The sequence below is a fragment of the Acanthaster planci genome, linkage group LG07 (genome assembly GCF_054643075.1).
Source record: "Acanthaster planci isolate LZ-2023a linkage group LG07, COTS_SCS, whole genome shotgun sequence".
Taxonomy (NCBI): Eukaryota; Metazoa; Echinodermata; class Asteroidea; order Valvatida; family Acanthasteridae; genus Acanthaster; species Acanthaster planci.
Window position 1 is genome coordinate 19990942 of NC_141783.1, and position 11326 is coordinate 20002267.

General features: G+C 41.5%; 1 protein-coding gene across 2 annotated transcripts; it reads right to left on the reverse strand.

The window, feature by feature from the left end:
- Positions 1-108: 108 nt before the first annotated feature.
- On the reverse strand, positions 109-11326 carry LOC110976090 (NLR family CARD domain-containing protein 4-like). 2 transcript variants are annotated; one of them, XM_022229079.2, is made up of 4 exons: positions 10694-11313; positions 7329-7632; positions 4054-6934; positions 109-3677 (listed from the first exon to the last, which is right to left on the reverse strand). In XM_022229079.2, the coding sequence occupies exons 2-4, from the start codon at positions 7624-7626 to the stop codon at positions 3590-3592; spliced, it is 3267 nt and encodes a 1088-aa protein (XP_022084771.2). In that variant the 5' UTR covers positions 7627-7632; positions 10694-11313; the 3' UTR covers positions 109-3589. The 2 variants fall into 2 exon arrangements, with proteins under 2 accessions (XP_022084771.2, XP_086994955.1); XM_087138829.1 differs by lacking the exon at positions 109-3677 and having other exon boundaries at positions 4172-4309; positions 4401-6934; positions 10694-11326.

An 11326-nucleotide genomic window follows, 5' to 3' on the forward strand; every position in this document is an offset into this window, starting at 1 on the left:
TGAAGGAATTTTTCCTAAAGGTCTCCAAATTACAAAAAATGCAGACCTTCAAAGCAGGTGAAAAGATCTTAATTGGTGTGTCAAAGCCACTGACAACTTGTGACTACATTTTGTACTCACTGTCATAAAGTGAGAATATTAATCTTACCGTTTATTCATGAGTCTTTACCCTGAGATCTGGGATAGCAGCTATAGCAAGGCCCTCTTTGGTAAGAACATTTTCTGTAAATAACACATACTACCAAAACTAATACTTAAGGAAATTAAGTTTACTGTCAATGCCAATATTCATTTTCACAAGTTTTATGTAAGAAAAGGTTAGGGCATTTATTTTAACAAGTTTGTTTTTATCGATGAACAGGCATATTCATTGCAATGTGAAAGGAAACTTTCAGAACACTTTTAAGGAGATACATGTAGGTATAAGGCCCCACTGTTTTCCAGTTTCCCATCAATTTTGCACATGTTAATTGAATAAAACCTGAACGCAGTCCCCTCATTCCATATTGGAGTATTTTAAGATTCCAGGTTTCAGCTATCAAAACAATATTTTGTTTTATTACACAGGAAAAGAAACTCGATTTGTTTGCCATTTGGTTCCAGAAGCTAGCACATGGTTCCTTTCCCAACAACCAAACTGAAACATATATGTACTTTTATTTTCGTAAACTATAGGTCTGCAAAACTGATACACTACTGCTATGCACCAGGCATTTGAAATGCATTTCAATTTGTTATTACATTCTGAGTGCACTACTTGTTTCATTTATGTAATCAGACAAAATCTCAACTACCAGTAGTCCAAAATGTGGTTATTTGTCATTTAAATAAAGGCAAATATTTGGCCAATTGGAGTCATCAATAAAGTCAAGAAAAGCTACAGTTTCGGAAGAAAAAATCCTGAATGATGTAACATTTCAAAATAAGTACATGCCAAATCAAAGATAACATTTAGGAGGCATTTTGACCTGAAAAAAATGAGATTTTCTCACAAAAAGAATTGAGCGAATTCCAGATTCTGGGTTAATTTGACCTAGGTGTTTTAATTAAAGAGTAGGAAGGCACCTTCCAAATTAAGCCACAGAACTCTTTTGATTGTAATGAAGCTCATCTGAATTACTGTAAATGTTAATATTTAGGAAAGTGTTTGTTCAGACTTGTCAAAATTACTCATCCTGTTATTACATTCGTTTGCTTGCCAAAAATATACACTTGGGGCTTCTGCCCCTGGCGTTAAATTAGTTTTACGGCAAAGGGCAATAACTAACAGTAAAACAAAACAGATGCTGACATTTAGTTTACAACACACAGTCCCGCTTGTAAAGATCAGGTATCAAAATCAAAACGAACCTAACTTATACTAAGCATTATCAATAGCACTGCAAACTCGGAGAGATTAAGTACGTTATACACTATGAAACACTATACATTTAGTTACTTTCACACACTTTTCACCAAAATGCCATTTACACTGCTAGACATGTGCCCAATCTTTAACCCTAACCCTCCTCAATCCTTCACCTGTTGGAGGACTGAGGAGTGTTAGGGTTAAAACATAAGCCTGGGCCTCACAAGCGCAATATTTCTATACAGTTCATGCACGGAGAGAGATTGGGGTGCAAGACGGCTTCATCATAAACAACTTCAGGAGTGAGAGAAAATCGGGTTAAGCTCCTATCTACGATAGCGCTCTCATGCTCCTTCTGCAGCCAAGACCCAAGCATACCACACTTAGCTGTGTGGAACCTTAAGGTTGTCGAGCCATCTTTTCAAAAACAAATCCAAATTAGGCTTTCCTAGAGAATGCTTGATACACCATTTAAATGTATCAAAGGAATTAGCACAGCTCAACTGATCACTGACTTAGAAATAAGTTTTAAATATATGGTCTAACCCTACAAGAGCCGGAGCGGTATAAGCTCCCCCTTGGTATTTCTCCCCAATAACGCCGGAGTGCATTTTTTCAGAAGTTTTAGAGTAATTCCTAGCGGTCATTTTGACACCACTTTAGTCAAAATCAAACTTATGGTTATCGCGCAGCGCCCATTTTTTTCGGAGAAAGGTCAGCCAAAAATATACTTGTTCCCGTCCCGTACGTAGTCTCCAGATGTCTTACAGACGTAGCCCGAAATATAGGAACCGGTAGCGGGTAATGAACCGGAGGAATCCTGCCGGTTTTATGTAAATGAGGAAACGATACTCGCTCAGTGCACAAATCAAGCAGGAGCTGATAGAATATTTTGCCCCTTCTTCTTGTTTTAAATACCAAAATTAACTTCACCATAAATTGTCCATTCATCTACATTGAACATAATAACCACTGATTTGAAATAAATTGTCGTAAAATGATTTATCGATGATAATCATTGAAAAATGAATTACCGCACTGTAATTAACAGAGGATTATGACGGATAGGTACTTGTGTACTGTTTGCCTTAACGTATTTCATGATAAAGCATTGCTATCGGCCCGACAAAAATTTGAATAAGCCTACTCAGCATCCAAATTGACAGAGCTAATCGCATACGTTAAACTGCAACTTGCTACCGGTCCAAATGCGCGATGGCGGTGGATTGAAAAAACGAAACCGAGATATTAATTGTAACAGAAGTCGGGCTTATGTGAATCAAAGTGAGGTATCAACTGTTAGGTTTGAGTCTCCTCTTTTAAATGGCACCATGATCATATCGATACGTCCATGGTTGACTGAGCAGTGACCTATTTGATTCAAGGGTCCATTTAAGGAATTGTGCCACTTTCTTCACTGGCATTCAGTGGTCTTAACCATAACGTTATACTTCAAAATTAACCAGTGGGAGAGGAAAGCCTTGCAGTGAAGTTAACAAGTGGGTGAAATGAGACTTGCGGTAAATTTAACAGGTGGGTGAAGAGAAATTTGAAGTAAAATTAACAAGTGTGTGGGGAGGGGCTTTCAATTTCTTACAACACAAAAGCATTGCACGATATTTTGCGTCGAAGTGGTTGCAGACAGGGAGCCTTGAGGAATTGGCAGATGCTTTTGCTGAAAACTGTCCAGGCGGGTCCTCTGCTGGCCAAGACGACGACTTGGCACGATGTTCGCAAGTATCAGCGTGAAGGAACCAGCTCAAACCTATCTTTAACTTTGCCTTTCACCCTGTGACAAAACTGACGCAAGAGTGGCGCGAGAAGTGGCGCAATTCCCTAAATAGACCCTAAAATTGGTCACTGCTCAGTCAACCGTGAACGTATTGATATGATGACCGTATCATTTTAAAGAAGTAATTCAAACCTAACAGATGATACCGCCTGTTGATTCACATGAGCCCCACTTCTGTTACAATTAGCAATAATATCTCGGTTTGGTTTATGTTATCTACCCACATTACCACTACGGTGCTCAATTCCCACGCCGTGGCACCCCTGTAGCCTTGAACTTCAAATGACAGTAACACAACGAAATCACAAGTTGACTTCAACTCCACATTCGTGTCTTTACATGACACAGCCGAGTTCTGGGGGCGCAGTCCGCTCCCCCGCTGACTTTTTGAGCGTTACATTAAAAGTCTTCGCCTAACCTCTGCTGTCGCTTGTATTGTCGAGTAGCGATTACACCCACAGTCGTAAAAAGGTAGTTTCTGCTTCCTTGCACGCTGCTCCGACGTCAGAACCCAACGGTAAACAGACGCGAGAAAACCTTCAGAAGGAAAAAAGAACAAATATTTAAGATGAAGCGATTATGTAGACAGTTTTCAGGAAAATTAAAGTTGATATCTGAGCAATGGGAAGGATGGAAGCGGAGAGAGTTTGGCATAAAATTTGAATTTGAAAAAAAAAGACGGTGAAATTTTCCCTTAATTTGAAACTTGGCAGGCCGAATTCCCCACTTGAACACAAAATATCACATATAATAGCGACAGCTGCGAGAAAGTGTACATACATGACCATAAGACCACTGAAGAACCCTAACTTCAAAGTGTTATGCAGCATTCCAACTCGATAGGATCACTTTTACTCTAAAGCTACTGCCTGTCGATCACCAATGCCTGAACCTCAGGAAAGTAAACACCCACCTGAATGTCTTGAGAGAAGGATGCTTACGACAACTGTTGAGCATGCAAATGAAAGCTTCTGGTTCCATCTTCGTATAGAGGATGCTTAGAAATTTCAGATGTTGCAGCTTGTGCATTTCACTCGTGAATGCCTCCACGGTCTGCTCAGTGCACGGTGAGCCTTCTTGGGAGGTGGATGATGGGATTCCCGATATTCTCAAATCAACCAACTGTTTTAGGCCTGATAACGCTGGGGCGCAGTACTGAATCACTTTGTCTGGGATTGGAGAGTGCACCAAATTAAGATGGGTCAATTCTTTAGCCAGGCCGATTGATCTCTGGAAATTGTCGAGTCCAGCCTCACTTACCCTGTACAGCGAAAGTCTTAATTCCTTCCAGGTTTGCTGGCAGAGGAGACTGCCACAAATAGAGTGAATGACGTCATCGTCGATGTTCTCATTCCATCGCAAATCTAGCTTCTGGAGGTGAGGGTACTGCTTCATTTTCTTCGTGAATTCAATCATCGCTCCGGACGACAAATTCAAATTGTCCAAGACGACACTTGTGAGCTCAGGCAGCTCGGGAAGGTTTTCAACGAACCCTTCCCCCAACTCATTTCCAGATATCTTTAGTTCTTTCAGATTTGGCGTCGCCACCAGGACAGCCGCAAGCTCAGCTGTTTGCTGGAATGTGAGACCATTCAAACTTAGCGTAAGCTTCGTCATCTGGGCGAATAAACCGTCATGTATCATCTTAAACAAAACACTCCAGTCTGGGCATTCTGCAGTCACTCCGTTCAAGACCAGTTCGTCCAATGAAGACTCCTTCAAACCAGACAGGACAAAGCTCAAACTGAAATCCTGCACTTGATGCTTATTCAATTCTTGCCAGATGGGGAAAACGGCGGAGAAAGTCAAGTCTGAGCGATGACCAAAATAGCTTGGAATCTTCTGCTCACTTGTCTCCAATTGATGTAGGATCTTGGAAATGTTGGTCTGTCCCTCAGACTTCAAACTGTCTCTCATGAAGTTGCTGATTTCTTCCTCGGTACCAGGATAGCAGTTCAGAAATTCGCGGAACTGGTTACTGATCTCTAACTTGATGCAGATCAATTGTAGACTCTTGACGGATAGCGCTTGCTTTACTTCGGGCGGGCCGTAATCTCCACTTGCCTCTTGAGGGGTAAGACGTTGATAGCCATGGCGAAAGAGGTAGCCTAGAGCTTTAGCCACATACGTAGATATCCCAACAAGACGAACACAGCAGTTGTCACCAAAGAGAGAGTCAAACAGATGGTTGAACTGACCTTTACTGTTGCTCTCGAAGTTTAACTGTAGGCATGTTTCGATCAGCCGTTGTGTTTTCTGACAGTGCTTGAAGTGCAGTTTCGCGGTCAAGTACTGTGAGATGTTTTCATTTTGTGTGCTCCTGAGCATAAGGATCACGTGCGAAACAATACGGCGAGCGGCCTCTATGTTAGAAGCGCTGGCAAAGACAAGGATGTTGGTGTAGTCCAAGACTCGCTGATCATTGTCAACCTTTTGAAGGTAATTTGTGAAAGAGTCTTCGTCACCAGTCTCCAGCAAATGTGCCAGATACTTCCCGGCGCACTTTTCCTGAATGCTCTTCAGGATGAAGGAAATGTCTCGCCTGGGTGACGGTTTCTGTCCTTCCAGCTGGAGTTCCTCAAATTTCTGCGGTCGAATTCTCGAATCTACGTCCCTTGAAAGAAAACCTACTCGCAAGCCTTGCTCAATGACTTGCACGTTATCGGAACAACGGGTAAAGTCCTCTTCTGAGAATATCAGCTCCTCTGAAATACCACCGAGAAACCCCTCAAGAGCGACCTTTCCAAGCTCAAGAACTAATTGGTCTGGGTCTGCTAAACCTACAGCAGTGGCTCTCGACACCGAACAGTCTGTGCTAATTTTCATGTTTGCATGTTTAAACATGCATTCAATCAGTCTGTCAAACAATTTGCTGATAGTATTTAAGTCTTTGAAATCCTGTCCATCTGTCCATTTGGTCAGCTGACAGAACGCAGTCAACATAAGTGGAATGGATGCCAGGTCTTCTTTCAAATGATTTTCTTCGAGGTAGGCCAGCAACTTATTCCCCAATAGTTTGTTCTCACCCTCAAAAACTTTGTGAACGTAGTCATCGATGTCTTTGGTCGTAAAACCTGTTATCTCCAGGTGACGGTAGCTCTCATAGTCGTCCTTGAAATCCCCCACACGCCCTGGCCGAGTGGTAACAACAACACGACATTCAGTCAGCCATTCACCTCTGAGCATCTTCACAATGTTACCACAATCTTCTTGGTCAAGACCTTTTCCCTTGAACTCATCGTATCCATCCAGGAGGATGACCACTTCTTCGGGGTGGTCTTCACAGTACTGCTCAATTGCAGCTGGGGTGATGCGACGCTCATTTGGAAGCATGTGATCTAGCACTGCCTGACCAAGATTGCTGTGTTGATCAACCTTGCGCATGGGCAGCACAAGCACGACGTCGACGTTACGTAGCAATGCCTCAGGCTTGTCTGTACTCCAATCGTAGGCGTACTTGGTCAACAAGGTTGTTTTCCCGCTGCCAGTCCGGCCCCGCATGAGTATACGCGTGCCACAGAAATCGATGCGAGTGTCTCCTTCTCCCGTCAAGTCCGTGAAAATGGCGTTGTGCGACTTGAGGGGAACTCGGATAGGGAAATACGCAGACATGATGCTGATGAGCAGCTGAACCTGAGTGAAAACCTGGTCGACATGAACGCATCCGGTGGTAATCCATGGCACAAGAGGAAGCTTGCTCATCTTAGAACGGACAAAGGTCTTCAGTTTCTTGACAAAATACTGCTTGTTGAGTTCTGCACTCCCACTGACACCTCCGGGAGATGGACCACAGCCTGTAAATAAACACAAAATTGACAGAAAGAATTAATAAATGATGCGCTATACTGGATATATTAATGTTCTGCAGATTATCAATTGGCGACAATTGATTGTGTGAGGTAAAGAATCGAAGCTATTGCCAGTTCGGTATTCCAACAGCGCAGGCCAAATAATTAAGACTGAGTGCGTCCAGGGTCATTCGAACGCACGTGCGAGGCCAACCCTAGCAATTCATCCCTAAGCCGACTCGCGTGCGTGCTTGGCCCCAAATGATCTTGCGTTTTTGAAAAATCGTCCCGGCTCGATATAATCTGAAGCCATTCTTGGTTTGTATGCTGTTTACACGTGCATAGAAAGGAATCCTACTTGTTATGTCTATGCTATATCTCAATTTTGCATTTGTTGCACCTGTAACATTCATGACGGAAGGCAAAAGATCCAGCCGCTCTGCGTCCTTAACTGCCCCGCGCAGTTGCTCGTTGCGCACAGATGGGTCTGTGGTGTTCTTCCATCCCAGCAGCATTTGGTACGCCCTCTCGTGAGCATTGGCAGAATAATCCAGGACCAGGTTCTCAATCCCCGCTTCGCTGTATCCCAGGTGCCGACCAACAGGCTTCCAGCTTTGTCCAAGCTCACCCGCCAGACGCCACAGGGCGTTGTCACATCTTCCACCACCAGAAACCTGTTTTCCATCATGTCCAGCCATTTTACCCTTAAAAAAATCGGATGTTGATCATTTAAGGCTTAGTAGCTTAGCTATATAAGTACATGCAACTGATAATTAACACTGAACGTGCTTGTGTGTATAGTATCGGGGCTGGAAAATTCAGTGAATGGGTCACTTTTTATTTATTTGGCAAACCCTGCCTATTTACTTATCAAAACGAAACATTCTGACTTATGTTGATGTTCTCGTTGATTTGTTTGTTTGTTTGTTCGTATGTTTGTCTCCTTGAGTGTTTGTGTTTCTTTGTTTTGAATTGATTTATTGCATCTGTTCATAACATCATCGATCAATTTTAAATGAGAATCTAAATACACCAAAAAGAAAATAAATGACATGAACGAAAAAAGAAAAAATTTGTTCACGTCCTCGGACAGCCGAAAACTACAAACTAACGAGGACAGCATACAAAAATGTAACGAATTTAAATGAATTTTTATAACATTGATTGCAAAACGACGAAGGTATTTATCTATGGTAGGTTCGGCATTCATACAAGGACGAAACAGAATTGGCGTTCAGAGAGTATGATAAAAGCAAGTACATGTATATGATATCGAGAAAAGTGAAAAATGTGCCACCAAAGACGATACTGGACACAGGATATAAAAGGTTATGGATTTTCGAGACGACTTTGAAGTCAGGCGTTTATGAATTTGTACACAAAAGTTTTAAAACAAGCAGGAAAACTATATATTAATTCTTGTTTATTGTTATTTATACAATATTGCATACACCCTAAAAGCTTCCCGGTCAGATTGACCCAGTATTGGGTCCCATTCGGTATGACCCTTTACTGGGTCAAAATACGACCCCCTTTCGGTTCATATTTGACCCTCTCCGGGTCATAATTTGACCCGGAAAAAGCTTATACCGAATGGGACCCAATTCTGGGTCAATCTGGCCCGGCCGTTTTTAGAGTGTATTAACAGCATAAATACTGATATTTACAGTATTTACAAAAGGCTAAAAAATTCAGCCCAAAACAAGGAATACAACAATTATATAAAACTTTAATAACAAAACTAAACTTCTAAAAGAATTATAAAGACCACCTACACAAACACAGCCCACTCACCCCCCCAAAAAATATAAAAAACGGACAAGCGAACAGACAGAACACAAGGCATCACATGCAAATGTAACAAAAATGTGCCAAACCTACATGTATTTGTACCCGTGGGCCCAATCCCTCATACAGTGTGAAAGGATCATAAATGGAGATTGAGTGATCTTCAACCAAAACCATGTAGCTAGCAAAGCTTCACATGTTGTATAATTAGAAAATGAGACAGAACTACATAAAAGCGGAACTGAAACGGAAACTTTAACTTAAAATGTAAGTTTATCCGAGTGCTGGTGGTGACGGAGCAGGAAGAAATCAAAGAGAAAGATTTTTTATCAAGTTCTTGAGGAAAGTGAAAGTGTTGTCGTCAGTCAAACTAAAATGGTCCCACTGTTCTACGCATCGCTATTTCTACGAACGCCGTTGTCTAATTAGCGTAATTAGACATTAGCATGTGCATGTAGGCCTATCTGAAAGCGCGCACACGCCTACTCTAACAAGCCACGTCCGTGCATGCCACGCATTATGTTAAGAACAAAACATGTCCGTTTCATGCACCCAAAAAAAAGGTTCTTCCATCAGGGAACAAGTGGAATGTGAGCGTCATGTTGAAGGGCTAAAAAAATGGATAATACAAATCAGGCAACACTAAAAGCGTATAAACCTGTTAACACAAGTTTGTTTTTTCCCCGCAAACACTGAAGTGTTAAGAAAGGGAAATTACTCTTTGTCTAGAGAGATCTTTTTTTCCTTCTTTTTTCTAGAACCAAAAAAATCTTTATCTTTTTTGTCGTTCTTGGACCAAGTACAGGAGAAGATAGCACGACCATTTTCAAGAGTTGGAGGACAGAATCTACGAGACAGATATTTGAGGAAGGAGAGGTTCATGGATTGGACAAGTTTTTTCAGCCTGTTACCGGTCAGTTCTCCCGAGGTTAGTGTAACTCGTGGAAAATGATTTTGTTCAGAGCTTCTTAGCTCTGATGTTTTTTTTTAATGTCAAAACAGAAGTACTAAATGCATACATGTCAACATTTTACACTGCAAAATCTGTGGTGTTAAATTAAACACCATTGGTAACACTATGAGACCACTGGTGTTATTCTAGTCTTGTAGATAAGAATGTTAGATTAACGATACCGGTTTTCCAGCACATTAAGATTTCTTGTATTCATACTAAATGACAGGGCTTGGTACAGTAGTGCAATCGCCAGTAGTGCAAGACTAACTATAAAACTCTGTGATAATAACCATTAAATGGAGATTTTAAACATGGAAATTTGTTCACACACTTTGAAATTCAATGAAATACAAAAGTCGGCAATCCGGGAGGTTAGGGGTTGCAGGGCACGATAACTCCACCACCTTTCAGCCACTGACAAAATGTACGACACCAGTAAAATGGAACTATTTGGAAACTTGTACATGTATTTGCTGGAATGCTTGAGAGATCATTGCAGATTTCAACTTTTTCTGGCAGGCATAATTCAAGTCCCCAGCCCAGACGCCCCATAGAACGGGCACATTATGAGATTTCCGTTTCTAGACAGATCCATCTTGTTTGTACGTCACAAAATTTGACCGTCAATTTTACTTCTTGGCTGTCCTGCGTTGTTTTAGGTTGGAAATTAACAGCATGCGCTGTAACTTGTCAATCAGCAGGCCTTTAATAACACTGATCTTGCTTTGACATTTAATTATGGTACTAGAAACACCAAAAAGGGAAAACTCGGTTTCCAACCATTTGGACCTCGGGCTTTGTAAATAAATAGACTACGCATCGTGTGCATGCACGAGCGTGCAATGCGGAAAAGGTCACCAACGCGTGCAACGTGCTCGTGATACAGTTGTAATACATGTGGAAGATTTTATGCCCACACATACCTACGGTGTGGTACACAAAGAGTAACTACTTCAACTGTGCTAGGCTAGTAGAAAACAGCAACAATTTCCCTCATTCTGTGGGCATCAAAATGCACCTACCTGATACAGAGCATCTACGATTACTGACAGACCACCTCAGGTTTACAGAGTTTGGAAAAAACCCAAGGAGTACTGTAATGAGTCTGATACCATAGTTTACTGAGGCCAGCTACTGGTGGGATGGGCGCTGTCTGCCAACACGCTCATATCATTATATTTATTGGTATCCGGATAAAACGTCATGACATCAACCCGTTTGACCTTGGACGAGGTGCACTGTGAGCATGCTCAGTTTGAATACCAGAGTGGTTCATTCACAATTTTGTTTTGACCTTTATTCATTGCTTTTCTACGTCAAAGTTGTGGTTTGCAGGCAGTGGTAAGCAGACTACAGCTGGCTGCCAGTGTAAAACAAAATAATGAACAATTCACGAACCAGTGCAACAGCTGTTATGCAAATATTAAACACCATACAAAACAATTCCCAAGCTTTTAAACATTAACCGAAAAGCGATTTTTGATGTGAAGAATGTCAAACGAGCAAAGGTAAGCTTCTCCAAATTTTGGCAACCTGGTTTGCAGACTGGTAAATCAGTTGCCATAGACAACAGTGATAAAATATCCCCACTTCAAAAAATTGGGAAAAATACAAGTTTTATAGATGTTCAAGAAACATATCAAATCAAAGCTCAC